A 14,445-nucleotide genomic window follows, 5' to 3' on the forward strand; every position below is an offset into this window, starting at 1 on the left:
TGGGGTGAAAGCCCAGAGCACTAACCACTACTCTATGGAAGCGTTGTGTACACGAACACCTAGCAAAGTACAATTTAAAATGACACTAAAGAAAACTTACAAGAGTTTACTGAGTTCACGCTTATTGTTCATTGATGTTGACTTCTTGGGTTATTTAACGTAATAAACGTAATTTCGATCTCTTTGTGTGTCTGGGATATTTTGGTACACCACACGAGGTAAAAAAAACGGAACCGATCACTTAAAACTGGAATACACATCGCTCGTACAAAACAGTGCAAGCTATTGTAGACTGCCGGTCGATCCCAGGTGCGAAGAAATGCTTTTGTTGTGCAATTAACCTTTTATTTATCTTTTTTTTTTTAACCTCGTGTAGTGTACCTACACATATTGATGATTTTTATGTTTTAATTGGCGAATATAAAAACAAGGAATAAGACACCAGACAAGTTTTAATATAAATGTTTATTAGAAATAATATTAAAAGCAAATTTCAAACCAATTGCAGTAGATATATTAATACACGTTATTTAAAAACGACTATAAGTGTTATACTACGAGACGAGTGTTTACCAGCTCAATGGCCAGAGAGGAGAGTGCCCGCCCTGAGTCTGGGAGGTCGTGAGTTCGAACCCCGCCGGACCTCGGCCGAGTCATAGCAGTGACTATAACAATGACACCCATTTCTTCCCTGCTTGGCACTCAGTGTAAGGGGTTGAAATGGGGCTCCCCCCCTGCTGCACACGTATTCTTTTTTTTTTCTTTTTACCTCGTGTAGTACAATAAATGTAGTGTACTTATTGAAGTGTCCATGAGGTGTACCTTCACATATTGTCATATAAAGCAGTTAACCAAATGTCAGATTTTTGTTTTAATGCCCCAAAAAATAAAAACAAGGAATAAAACACCAGACATGTTTTAACGTAAATGTTTATTTAAAAATAATATTAAAAGTAAATTTCAAACCAGCAATCCAATGTGAAACAATATTTAGGCGTATATATGCATCCACGTTATTTAAAAGCTACTACAAGTGTTATAAAATCAAGATTACCCAAAGAGAAGCATAATCTCCCCGTCTCTTCATGCAATCAAGTTAGCCGTTAGCTTGGAGAATTAGCCGTTAGCTTGGAGAAAACGTGCATAAAAGAAGTGGTGTTTCAGTGAGTGGTTCTTTCTTTCCTTGGCAAATCGTAAATCGACATTCTGGCTTACATAGTTCACGCCAGGAGGGCGACGCAACACCTTCACTGTGATCCGTTGGTGCACGGGAAGGAAGGGGAAGGAAGGCAGTTCACCCGTTGACTCGTTCCCTCACTCATCCGTTCTCGCAATGAACTGGAAATGCAAAGCACTGACTCGTTCGTGAACAGGAAGTTACGTCATTCTCTTCTTCGTTTTGTTTTACGGCGAGGTGGCACCAGCTTTAATGGGCATTACCGACACCTACTGGTTGAAGTCATATGAACTGGAAAAAGAACGACTCACTTTAGGAAGTGAATCGTTTGCAGATAACAATATTTAGGCGTACATAGGTATACACGTTATTTAAAAACTACTATAAAAAAATAATAAAATGAATAAATAAGAAAGTGTAGCGAACAAATATTTTGAGTGAACCGATTCTAAAGATTCAGTTCACTTTAAACTGGAATGCACTTCACTAGTACAAAAAAGTGCAAGCTATTGTAGTCTGCCGGTCGAAATTGCCGACTGGTTGGTGACTCGGGCTCTGGCTCGGCAGAAACTTGGTTCGATCCCAGGTGCGAGGAAATGCTTTTGTTGTGCCATTAACCCTTTATTTATTTATTCTCTTTTTTTTTTTAACCTCGTGTAGTGTACCTACACATATTGTCATATAAAGCAGTTAACCAAATGTCTGATTTTTCTGTTTTAATTGGCGAATATAAAAACAAGGAATAAGACGCCAGACAAGTTTTAATATAAATGTTTATTAGAAATAATAATATTAAAAGCAAATTTCAAACCAGCAATCCAATGTGAAATTGCAGTAGATATATTGGATAACAATATTTAGGCGTATATAGGTATACACGTTATTTAAAAACGACTATAAGTGTTATACTACGAGACGAGTGTTTACCAGCTCAATGGCCAGAGAGGAGAGTGCCCGCCCTGAGTCTGGGAGGTCGTGAGTTCGAACCCCGCCGGACCTCGGCCGAGTCATAGCAGTGACTATAACAATGACACCCATTTCTTCCCTGCTTGGCACTCAGTGTAAGGGGTTGAAATGGGGCTCCCCCCCTGCTGCACACGTATTCTTTTTTTTTTTCTTTTTACCTCGTGTAGTGTACTTATTGAAGTGTCCATGAGGTGTACCTTCACATATTGTCATATAAAGCAGTTAACCAAATGTCAGATTTTTGTTTTAATGCCCCAAAAAATAAAAACAAGGAATAAAACACCAGACATGTTTTAACGTAAATGTTTATTTAAAAATAATAATATTAAAAGTAAATTTCAAACCAGCAATCTAATGTGAAATTGCAGTATATATATTGGAAACAATATTTAGGCGTATATATGCATCCACGTTATTTAAAAGCTACTACAAGTGTTATAAAATCAAGATTACCCAAAGAGAAGCATAATCTCCCCCGTTGTTGCATCTTCATGCAATCAAGTTAGCCGTTAGCTTGGAGAAAACGTGCATAAAAGAAGTGGTGTTTCAGTGAGTGGTTCTTTCCTTGGCAAATCGTAAATCGACATTCTGGCTTACATAGTTCACGCCAGGAGGGCGACGCAACACCTTCATCTGAACGACTGATCCGTTGGTGCACGGGAAGGAAGGCAGTTCACCCATTGACTCGTCATCCGTTCTTGCAAAGCACTGACTCGTTTACAATTCACAACTCGTTCGTGAACAGGAAGTTACGTCATTTTCTTCTTCGTTTTGTTTTACGGCGAGGTGGCACCAGCTTTAATGGGCATTACCGACACCTACAGGTTGAAGTCATAGGAAGTGATTCGTTCACTCGTTCACTGAAACACTCACGAGCCAACACTCGTTTTAAGGTATCAGATTAGGATTTCCAACCAGGTTTCAAATCAACTCGTTTCAGGGTTTCAAATAAGGATTTTAACTACTGTTAGGGTTTCAAAGTAAAACTTTACACCATGGTTTCAAAATTAGGTTTCAAAATGGGTTTAGGTTTTTAATTTAAGTTTTTAAAGTAGGTTTAGGGTTTTCAAAAGACATTTTCACACTCGAGCTGTGAGCATCTATCAAGGGTTAGGATTCAGGGGCAAGGGGTAGGACAGGCGAGCGTCATGGACATGTCAAAGGTGATCCATGATGGAAAGAACGTTACTCACTGATCTCTGGTCTGCCACACACTCAAACATCTTCATTTTCAGTCCCAAATAAAACACATGCTTGCTTGAGGTCGGCACCCGCATGCGTGAAAACATCAAAGCAATGCCGCTCCAATCAAAAGTTCTATTAACCTGAAGCACCAAGAGCTAATTGAGGGGCTGGTGAGCAACGGGCCAGCAAGACGCCCACGAGAGTGTAAGGGGTTGAAATGCTGCTCACGATCATTGGGACTTTTGGCACTCAGTGTAACTAGACCATCAGGGACATGAAGTTCAGGATCTATCATAATAGTGCCAATGTTCAGCCCAGTTTGGGGGCATCAAACTTCACGAGAGCACTGAATCCTAACCACTAGACCATCAGGGACATGAAATTGAGGGTCTAACATTATAGTGCCAATGTTCAGCCCAGTTTGGGGGCATCAAACTTCACGTCTATTTGCCATAAGAAAATCAATTCCCTAACCGGGAATCGAACCCAAGCCACGGCGGTGACAGCGCCGAATCCTAACCACTAGACCATCAGGGACATGAAGTTAAGGATCTATCATAATAGTGCCAATGTTCAGCACTGTTTGGGGGCATCAAACTTCACGTCTATATGCCATAAGTAAATCGATTCTCTGGCCGGGAATCGAACCCGGGCCGCGGCGGTGAGAGCGCTGAATCCTAACCAGTAGACCATCAGGATCATGAAGTTGAGGATCTATCATTATAGTGCCAATGTTCAGCCCAGTTTGACGGCAGAAAACTTCACGTTTATTTTCCATTAGGAAATCAATTGCCTTAAAGGGAATCGAACCGGGGACGTGGCGGTGAGAGCGCCAAATCCTAACCACTAGACCATCAGGGACATGAGATCGAGGATCTATCATAATAGTGCCAATGTTCAGCCCAGTTTGGGTGCATCAAATTAGACTATTTTCGTAAGGAAAACTATTGCCTTACTGGGAATCGAACGTGGGTCACGGGGTCGAGAGCTCCGAATCCTAACCACTAGACCACCAGGGACATGAAATTCAGCACCTATCATAATAGTGCCAATGTTCAGCCCAGTTTGGGGGCATCAAACTTCACGTCTATTTGCCATAAAGAAATCAATTCCCTAACCGGGAATCGAACGCGGGCCGCGGCGGTGAGAGCGCCGAATCCTAACCACTAGACCATCAGGGACATGAAGTTAAGGATCTATCATAATAGTGCCAATGTTCAGCCCAGTTTGGGGGCATCAAACTTCACGTCTATTTGCCATAAGGAAACCGATTCCGTGACCGGGAATCGAACCCGGGCCGCAGCGGTGAGAGCGCCGAATCCTAGCCACTAGACTATCAGGGACATGAAGTCAAGGATCTATCATAATAGTGCCAATGTTCAGCCCAGTTTGGAGGCATCAAACTTCACGTCTATTTGCCATAAGGAAATCTATTCGCTAACCGGGAATCGAACCCGGGCCACGGCGGTGAGAGCGCCGAATCCTAACCACTAGACCATCAGGGACATGAAATTGTGGGTCTATCATAATAGTGCCAATGTTCAGCCCAGTTTGGAGGCATCAAACTTCACGTCTATTTTCCATAAAGAAATCAATTCCCTAACCGGGAATCGAACCCGGGCCACGGCGGTGAGAGCGCCGAATCCTAACCACTAGACCATCAGGGACATGAAATTGTGGGTCTATCATAATAGTGCCAATGTTCAGCCCAGTTTGGGGGCATCAAACTTCACGTTTATTTTCCATAAGGAAATCGATTCCCTGACCGGGAATCGAACCCGGGCCGCGGCGGTGAGAGCGCTGAATCCTAACCAGTAGACCATCAGGATCATGAAGTTGAGGATCTATCATTATAGTGCCAATGTTCAGCCCAGTTTGATGGCAGAAAACTTCACGTCTATTTTCCATTAGGAAATCAATTGCCTGAAAGGGAATCGAACCGGGGACGTGGCGGTGAGAGCGCCGAATCCTAACCACTAGACCATCAGGGACATGAGATCGGGGATCTATCATAATAGTGCCAATGTTCAGCCCAGTTTGGGGGCATCAAACTTCACGTCTATTTGCCATAAAGAAATCAATTCCCTAACCGGGAATCGAACGCGGGCCGCGGCGGTGAGAGCGCTGAATCCTAACCACTAGACCATCAGGGACATGAAGTTAAGGATCTATCATAATAGTGCCAATGTTCAGCCCAGTTTGGGGGCATCAAACTTCACGTCTATTTGCCATAAGGAAATCGATTCCGTGACCGGGAATCGAACCCGGGCCGCAGCGGTGAGAGCGCCGAATCCTAGCCACTAGACTATCAGGGACATGAAGTCAAGGATCTATCATAATAATGCCAACGTTCAGCCCAGTTTGGAGGCATCAAACTTCACGTCTATTTTCCATAAGGAAATCGATTCCCTGACCGGGAATCGAACCCGGGCCGCGGCGGTGAGAGCGCCGAATACTAACCACTAGACCATCAGGGACATGAAGTTTAGGATCTATCATAATAGTGCCAATGTTCAGCCCAGTTTGGGGGCATCAAACTTCACGTCTATTTGCCATAAAGAAATCAATTCCCTAACCGGGAATCGAACGCGGGTCGTGGCGGTGAGAGCGCCGAATCCTAACCACTAGACCATCAGGGACATGAAGTTAAGGATCTATCATAATAGTGCCAATGTTCAGCCCAGTTTGGGGGCATCAAACTTCACGTCTATTTGCCATAAGGAAATCGATTCCGTGACCGGGAATCGAACCCGGGCCGCAGCGGTGAGAGCGCCGAATCCTAGCCACTAGACTATCAGGGACACGAAGTCAAGGATCTATCATAATAATGCCAACGTTCAGCCCAGTTTGGAGGCATCAAACTTCACGTCTATTTTCCATAAGGAAAGCGATTACCTAACCGGGAATCGAACCCGGGCCGCGGCAGTGAAAGCGCCGAATCCTAACCACTAGACCATCAGGGACATGAAGTTAAGCAACTATCATAATAGTGCCAATGTTCAGCCCAGGTTGGGGGCAAACTTCACGTCTATTTGCCATAAAAAAATCAATTCCCTAACCGGGAATCGAACCCCGGCCGCGGCGGTGAGAGCGCCGAATCCTAACCACTAGACCATCAGGGACATGAAATCGAGGATCTATCACAATAGTGCCAATGTTCAGCCCAGTTTGGGTGCATCAAATTAGACTATTTTCGTAAGGAAAATTATTGCCTTACTGGGAATCGAACGTGGGTCACGGGGTCGAGAGCTCCGAATCCTAACCACTAGACCACCAGGGACATGAAATTCAGCACCTATCATAATAGTGCCAATGTTCAGCCCAGTTTGGGGGCATCAAACTTCACGTTTATTTTCCATGAGGAAATCAATTCCCTGACCGGGAATCGAACCCGGGCCGCGGCGGTGAGAGCGCCGAATCCTAACCACTAGACCATCAGCGACATGAAATTAAAGATCTATCATTATAGTGCCAATGTTCAGCCCAGTTTGGGGGCATCAAACTTCACGTCTATTTGCCATAAAGAAATCAATTCCCTAACCGGGAATCGAACCCGGGCCGCGGCAGTGAGAGCGCCGAATCCTAACCACTAGACCATCAGGGACATGAAATTGAGGGTCTATCACGGGGCCAGTTTGGGTGCATCAAATTAGACTATTTTTGTAAGGAAAATTATTTACTTACTGGGACTTTGACTTTGACTTTGAATCGAACGTAGGTCACGGGGGCGAGGGGATGTATTGGATGTATTGCCTGACCTGGAATCAAACCCTGGCTGGAGCGGGTAGAGCGCCAAATTCTGACCACTAGACCATCAGGGAATGCATGAAGGTAAATGACCTATTGTAATAGTATCAATGATCATCCCAATATAAAAACATTTAACGTCCATTTTTCAAAAAGAAGACCGTTCCCTGACCGGGAATCGAACCCGGGCCGCGGCGGTGAGAGCGCCGAATCCTAACCACTAGACCACCAGGGAAGCCACGACAAGAGACCAGCAAATGTATTATTTATTGGCGGTATCAGTCCATTTTTAATCGGGCGATATTTTACTTTGTTGCCAAACGCGGCTTCTTTCCGTCTAATAAGGTCACTGAGGGGTACTCTTGCCTGCCTTGTCGATTCCCGCATATGACTGTGTCTATCTGTGTGTGTGTGTGCGTGACAAAAAAAAAACGTCACCATGTTCCCCACTCGAGCTCGATGATCACGTTCCACTGCACGCCATGCCTCAGTCCCCGCCCATCCGCAGCCCACGTAGGCCCAGGAGCGATTAAAAGCTGCCCCTCCGCCCTTGTCCGCCAGTGCCGTGCAGCGAGTGACCGAGCGTGGCCGACACCACATTTGTCCATCCACAAATGGGTTGTTCGAACCATTAAGAAGCTTCTTGTGCCATCCGAACCTTCCACCACCAACAACAGCATTCCAATCTCAACAGAAGGTAAGCCTCCACAAACAACGACTCTGCTGTTGTTTACGAAGCCTGGGACGTTACAGTTAGGGGAATTCAGAAACGGAGTTCTGACCTCAATCGGTGGAACATACTAAAAAAAATGTTCATTTATGCTTTCATTATCACTCCCGGCAGCAATTTCGATGTCTGTGCGTTTTTTTTCTAAAACAATACACGACGTCCTTAAACTCGCACAATAACAACCTACATGTCGATAGTAGTATGTGAATGAAATAAAATTAATGATTCCTTACACTGACAGGCTTTTAAGAATTGCTTTTTAGCTCATTTTCCATACTTCGATCGAATTTAATGCATGTATCTGCCTGACGTAATTGTTTCAAGAGGAGCTGGGCTCCATTTGTTTACCCAACTGTCCGTGCGGAGCCATGGCCACCAATGTCCAAATATATACACATATGGTGTTGTTATTGATGAATGCCCCAATTTGGGCAGCTGTCTTGTTTGTGTCTGGTGGCCAGTACAGCATGTTCTCACCTGCTCCATGAAATCCCACAAAGCCATCTGCTTCTCATATCCAGTTAAGCCGCATTGCCCTCATCTGCTCCTTAAGACTCCAAGCTGGCCTTCAAGTAAAAATACTGCTGTACATTTGTGTTGTCTTGGAAAGAAATACACAGAAAACCCTTAAAAATATTATTTTGTAGGTATAAGAATATCTATTTAGGCATAAATATAACAACAAACATCATCTTGATCCTTTTTTCTCAGCTCACTCGAATGGGGCCTTAGTTATACGTACGTATCGTAACTGTTTGTGTGACTTTGCGTGTTATAGCTTGAAAATACTTTTTTTGTTGTGCCAGTTACTACCGTAATCCCCGTTTTGAAACCTAGTCAGTGTCATTTAATCCATAACCCATCTCGCAGTTGGCATCGTGCCACACGTGCTAGAGGAGGGAGGAAACCAGATTCCCACAAGCAGCTGTTTCGTATACATAAATACCTTATATCTATATTTATATACACACACATATATACTGCAAAGGTGTGTGTGCACAGTGCACGTGTCCTTACAAAGGATTCAACATATTTATTATGAAATGAAAAGTAGGGAAACCTGTTCCCCTTGTACTGTGCAATTAAAATCTTATTTCGCTGAGTTAATAGATTGATAGCAATTGAAGAGTTTCTTATTTACAGTGTCCACCTGGAAGCAACTTGGGATTCATAGTTTTGCCCAGACTTATCTTTTCCTGTCTTGCCTTCAGGTTCCCCTGCTTTTTACCCAGCTTGTTTTCCCCATTTGAAGTTGAAGATGGCAGCAATTCCATCAAGCGGCTCCCTCATCGCCACCCATGATTACTACAGAAGTAAGTCACGTCTTCAGGAATACGACACACCTAAAACCTAGACTGCTATCCAAAACATTTGTACAGAAACTGCCTATAATTATTGCATTTTAGAAAGAGAACAAAAAGCATGAGCAGGGGTTTTTCAGCAAATGGATTCACAGGGAGAAAAACTGGAAAAAAAATGCAAATACTAATCGATCAATCAATAATCAGTCTCTGCACTTTTAAGAATCAATTATTTAAAAAAAATTGTTAAACTGAAAATAGCCCAAATCCTTGAATATCATCCTCTCCTTGGGTATTATTTATTTACATTCCCGTCAGGCAAGGGTAATCTTGGCAATTTATAGATACTGTAAATTTTTGACTGCTGATTTTAACTGCAAGTAGTGTAGCTAAGCCAAATTTGTGAGGTGGGTAGGTTCGCAGCTCTGGGTGCAATATAATGATTTAAAAAATGATATCAGCAACTCAACACTACGTGAGGTTCACACTATTTGTGTTGTGCAGGGCGCATCGGGTCTACCTCCAGCAGCAGCTCGTGTAGCAGCGCCGAGTTCTCGGGAGAGGTCATCCCACACCACCCTGGTATGTAGCACCAAGACCCACGTCGAGTTTCTCTAGTTGTTTTTGCAGACTTCCTGTAAGTGTTGCATGTGCTCCCCACAGGACTTCCAAGACAAGACTCTGGCCACTGGTGGACCTCCTTTTTCTTTGCGAAACCTGGAGCCGAACCCCAAAAGTAAGTAATTGAGCAAACCTGAGACAAAACGAAAGCATCTCAAAATCAAAAGGGCCGATACTCGGATTAACACGAAATTTGGGATCTGGGTCATTTTCTTTTTGTACTTGCGCTCATCTGCTGCTGCTTTGTTTGTTTTCAGAAACGGAAGCTACACAGTGGCTAACGGTCAGGTGACCTGCATCGCCAGGGAAATGCTTCTCAAGCGACAGCTCAGCGAAAGCGCCGACGCGGGCAAGTTTGAGGCCTCCACCCCGCCTCCCCCAGCCTCTTCACCGTCCTCCTCACAGTCCTCCTAGGGGCCCCTCGCCCTCATCTTCATCTACCGCCTACGGCTACCTCACTGCCAACTTGCCATCATGGTCCAGATGGAGATGGTGGCGGTGAAGATAACTCACATTTTTGTTTTTGCCTGTATAGTTTTTATTTGTACTACGACCAAAAAAAAAAAAAGAAAAAAAAGATTTTTCATCTATTTCTCCTTGTGTAATAACCATTGCTGATAAAAATAAAAAGATATAACTAGAAGTTTGCTGCCTGTACTGTATTTTTTGGAGCCTTGAGCACTTATCCATTGTGCTTACATAACAGACCACCTCATCACAAATGTGGGTCAGAGAGACCATCAGCCGCGCTCAAGAGGAGGGAGGCAGCTGGAAGACGTTTGTGGGTCATATGGAAGTACTTTTTACCGTTGCCGGAAATCACTTGACACGCATTTTTCTTCTTAACATAACAAATCACTGGTATTCATATTTGGTTGTCTGTTACAATAACAATGAAAGTTCCCACCAACTAAAAATGCATTCTAAAAGCAAAGTACCTGTAAACAGAAGACAATTATTCAAGTGAATTGATGCAGTTAACATCATTTGAGTAAGTGGTCAAAAACAAGGTCATTACGTGTCAGCTGTTACAAACAGTTCTCGCTAATCGTGTAACAGATAAGCTCATTTCAGGCTACTCACGACAAGTTCACAGGTAACAAAGTGCAATCAATCAACTGGCGGTTGAAAAAGGCTACTTCATCTGTTCTGTTGCATTTACTGTTTTAAATTTCATTATTTTTTTTCAGTTCTTGGGCTGTTTACTGTAATTATTGTTTTGCTGTACAGTAGAAATCTGTCGTAAATTGAGGATATTCTATTAAATTTATTCTTTCACGTGCAAGTTTTAATATGGAAAATAGTTTTTGACCTGACATTTTTACTTGGGGTACACGTATTTGTATTTAGTACGCATTTGTACAATAAGAAATATCTCAAGTAGTGGATTTTTCACAAAAGAAGAGATCGGCAGCTAGTAGATTGAAGTATATTCAGATCCGGCCCGCCACGTAACTCAACTCTTGTGCTTCAACTTCCATGATCTTTGATCGGTTCCAAAATTTAAAATTGTCATAAATAAATAATAATAACTTCAAGATTTTGCAATTATTTTTTGCTACCATTTTACTGAAAATTGAACAATAATTAATCAAACTGTAATCCTTGATTTCTGATTTCAGAACTACTAATCAATTTATTTGTTATGTAAGTATGTATGTGTTATATGTCATAATACGATGCAAAAATAACATTTTTGTTTTGGTTTCACTGTCATAATTCCTCTCAGAGGGAAGCAAAGACTACAAAGTTCAACACCCCTGTACAGTATACAGTATAAAATTTCATTTTAGCAGAGCAAAAACACACACACGTGCCACACAGTAGCTTTTTCCACTAATAACTCAAACTAAACTCCTTCTCGACATACAAATATTTGAAAAGAGTCCAGACGTATCACTTTATACTTCTACCTCTTCGACTAAACTGGCTCTTGAGTAGTTCTTGCATAAAAGATAGAGTGAGGGGAAAAAAAACTATCAAGTGAACTAGTAGTTCGGTTCACTGTACATATATTTTCAGAGGCTATTTTAAAACTATATACATTGCCTTTATCATTCTTCACTTCTATAAAAGTAGGTCTGAGTAAGAAAAATAGCAGAGCAAAGGAAACCCACAAAGACAGTGAAAATTCACACAGCAAAGACAGAGCATAAATTCGAACCCCCAACCTCAGAACTAGTATGAGGCAGAGACACAAAGCCATACGTCCAAACATTTCTAGGAAAAAAAAAAAGAACACTGCAAAGCACACTGGACAAAGTCTACTCTCAGTCAGACTGAACGGATGCTGTTTTTGGAAAGTACTGTGGACTCCCACTGTGACAAATGTCATGTAAAAGTCCAGGTTTATTGTTTGTTCGTCCTTCTGCCCCTGCCTAGAAAAAGCTGCTCTATTCCGGGCAGACTAATCAGACATAAAAAAAAAAAAAGGACCACGATCCGATCCAAGTAAAAAACAGTTGAGGTCAAACGGAATCTCCTGCATCCCAACACAGAGGGAAGAGGAGGCGTGGTCTCAGAGTTTTCTAGGGGAAAGTTCACAAGGCACCATACTATTGGATGACAACAACTTGACTGTTACATTGGGAAACAAAACAGATGGTTGCAAAAATTTTACTTCTTCAAAAGTATATTCCATAGTGCAATCTACTGCAACAATATGCAGTTTGGTTGTTAACACTGCTCTTAAATATAGTCAATTGTACTGTATTAAAAAAAAGTTGCACATTATATTTGTATTTCATTCAGTGATTAAAAGTTTTTTTCTTGTGCAACCTTGTTGGGCAAAGTTGTGCTTGCTGAATAGCTGAAACAAATACTTGATAATCACATAAAACGATATTCCGGATCAGATCTGGCCCCAGGCCCAGAGTTTGACACCCATGTCCTTAATGTATATTTTGGGATTGTGGCTTTTCGCTGTACAATTAGAGCAGTTCCAACTAGCAGACATTTTTTGTTGGTTTGAACCTATTGGGCAACGAAGATGACTCTGATTCGTTTCTACTAAATTAAAGCATTTCACATGTTCACGTGTTATCCTGTCTAGCCGAGCATGTCACCAACTGCTTTAAAAGTTCAAAAATTGAAACCTTTTTTTTTATGTCTTAGACAAACAGAAACACAATTAGGAGGGAGAAGCTGTCATGATGCACAGAATACACTTGGATCAATGTTATAGTTGTTCCTAAACCTGTTCCAGCATGCTGCTGAGGAATCTGGGCCAAAGGTAGCTGGTCGGCGCCACAGCCTGCCACGGGAAAACAAGTAAACAAGATTCACCCATGGCTCCTTCCTTATCACAAGCTAGTCACTTATTCACTGACTTTTGATATGCTATATGTTTGTTCTCTCAGGGTTGTCCCATTTTTAGCTGTTTTTAGTCTATTTGATGGGTACCATGAGACAACAACGTGTCCTGCCTGACCTCGTGTGCATGTCCACATGTCCTGCACACGCAGGCACGCACACACGCACACATGCACACTAGTTGACAGTATCAGCACGGAGGAGTATTTGAAGGTCCTCCGACCTACAGTTAAAATTAGCTTCACCCTAACCCTTTGCACGTAACAGTGCAATGCCTCTGCAGTAATAATAAACCTTTGAGAACGAGAAGTGACACTATGCTGATTCATACATGGTAACATCTACCTAGCTACCGAGCTTGTGATCACTAGCAGCCACAGAGGTCGGAAAAATACTTTTGAGTAAAATTACTCTGGAAAATCAGAGGGTACCAATTAAACACTAGATTATTATAATATTTGTTGTTAAGGTGAGATGATTATTTGTAAGTATACTAAGTTGATTATTTTCTCTAACAAGTTTTTTTATGCTGACAATTTAAATTGTGCTTTTATTTTTTCAAGTTACTTACCTTTTTAAGTAATTTACTTGTTTACATGCATACAAGTTCAAATTTTTTTTACAAAGTCATGTACTTAGGTAAAAGCAAAAAAATACAGACTGGGCACTGTACTTAAGTACTAAAGTACAAATTTAAATTTCTGTCAATTATATACAGTACAATAGCTATATATACACCTAAAATGGCATTTCTCTTTCATGAACATATGTACTTGAATTAATTTTTTCAGATAATTAAATGGAGATTTCAGAAAATTAAATGGAGAAGTTTTTGTTAATTAATTCAGAATAGTTAAACTCAATTTATAAATGTCAAATTCACTCTAATGCTCCCTGGTTCACGACCTCAGCTATTTCTATGTATCAAAACCAGCTCTGACCCAATTCTAATTGCTCTACTTTAAACACTGTTGTTGGCAGAACTGTCAGAGTTCTTTTTTCCTGGGACGGAGATGGCTTTCATTTGAAAAAGTCATTTTGACGTGTGGTATCACTGTCCTAATGGAAAACCCAAATTGCGTTTCAAGTTTCCAGCATGCAAAGGCAGTGGATTCGAATTATATAACTTGACCGTTTCAGTCAAACAAGTTCCAAGCCCTGAAATTGGCAACGCCAGTCTGAATCGGTCAAGTATTCCGACTGAAGTTGCCAATTTTTTTACTTGGAACTTGACTGAAATTATGCAAGAGCGTGGTTGCTCAAGCAAAGTTTCCAGCAGAAAGGCACAATTACAGCTGACTCAGTCGGTAAATTGTGATGCAACACAAAGAAACTGGCCAAGATGTGACTACACCAATGACACTCTATAGTCAGAGTTGAACTAACAGTTGTGCAATACAAACTCA

At 41.9% G+C, this 14,445-nt stretch overlaps 1 protein-coding gene and 10 non-coding genes across 11 annotated transcripts; 1 reads left to right on the forward strand and 10 right to left on the reverse strand.

The window, feature by feature from the left end:
• Positions 1–3,793: 3,793 nt before the first annotated feature.
• trnad-guc (transfer RNA aspartic acid (anticodon GUC)) lies at positions 3,794–3,865 on the reverse strand. Its single transcript has one exon. It is a non-coding gene; the product is annotated as a tRNA-Asp (tRNA).
• Positions 3,866–4,437: 572 nt separating this feature from the next.
• On the reverse strand, positions 4,438–4,509 carry trnae-cuc (transfer RNA glutamic acid (anticodon CUC)). Its single transcript has one exon. It is a non-coding gene; the product is annotated as a tRNA-Glu (tRNA).
• Positions 4,510–4,761: 252 nt separating this feature from the next.
• On the reverse strand, positions 4,762–4,833 carry trnae-cuc (transfer RNA glutamic acid (anticodon CUC)). The gene has a single exon. It is a non-coding gene; the product is annotated as a tRNA-Glu (tRNA).
• A 90-nt stretch (positions 4,834–4,923) lies between these two features.
• On the reverse strand, positions 4,924–4,995 carry trnae-cuc (transfer RNA glutamic acid (anticodon CUC)). Its single transcript has one exon. It is a non-coding gene; the product is annotated as a tRNA-Glu (tRNA).
• A 738-nt stretch (positions 4,996–5,733) lies between these two features.
• Positions 5,734–5,805, reverse strand: trnae-cuc (transfer RNA glutamic acid (anticodon CUC)). Its single transcript has one exon. It is a non-coding gene; the product is annotated as a tRNA-Glu (tRNA).
• Positions 5,806–6,219: 414 nt separating this feature from the next.
• trnae-uuc (transfer RNA glutamic acid (anticodon UUC)) lies at positions 6,220–6,291 on the reverse strand. Its single transcript has one exon. It is a non-coding gene; the product is annotated as a tRNA-Glu (tRNA).
• Positions 6,292–6,378: 87 nt separating this feature from the next.
• trnae-cuc (transfer RNA glutamic acid (anticodon CUC)) lies at positions 6,379–6,450 on the reverse strand. Its single transcript has one exon. It is a non-coding gene; the product is annotated as a tRNA-Glu (tRNA).
• A 248-nt stretch (positions 6,451–6,698) lies between these two features.
• trnae-cuc (transfer RNA glutamic acid (anticodon CUC)) lies at positions 6,699–6,770 on the reverse strand. Its single transcript has one exon. It is a non-coding gene; the product is annotated as a tRNA-Glu (tRNA).
• Positions 6,771–6,860: 90 nt separating this feature from the next.
• Positions 6,861–6,932, reverse strand: trnae-cuc (transfer RNA glutamic acid (anticodon CUC)). Its single transcript has one exon. It is a non-coding gene; the product is annotated as a tRNA-Glu (tRNA).
• A 306-nt stretch (positions 6,933–7,238) lies between these two features.
• trnae-cuc (transfer RNA glutamic acid (anticodon CUC)) lies at positions 7,239–7,310 on the reverse strand. The gene has a single exon. It is a non-coding gene; the product is annotated as a tRNA-Glu (tRNA).
• A 286-nt stretch (positions 7,311–7,596) lies between these two features.
• On the forward strand, positions 7,597–10,370 carry ppdpfa (pancreatic progenitor cell differentiation and proliferation factor a). The gene is made up of 5 exons (XM_049755985.2): positions 7,597–7,772; positions 9,017–9,118; positions 9,611–9,688; positions 9,770–9,842; positions 9,985–10,370. Exons 2-5 carry the CDS (start codon positions 9,064–9,066, stop codon positions 10,139–10,141), a joined length of 363 nt encoding a protein of 120 aa, XP_049611942.1. The 5' UTR covers positions 7,597–7,772; positions 9,017–9,063; the 3' UTR covers positions 10,142–10,370.
• Positions 10,371–14,445: the final 4,075 nt, after the last annotated feature.

Source organism: Syngnathus scovelli, chromosome 2 (assembly GCF_024217435.2).
Source record: "Syngnathus scovelli strain Florida chromosome 2, RoL_Ssco_1.2, whole genome shotgun sequence".
Taxonomy (NCBI): Eukaryota; Metazoa; Chordata; class Actinopteri; order Syngnathiformes; family Syngnathidae; genus Syngnathus; species Syngnathus scovelli.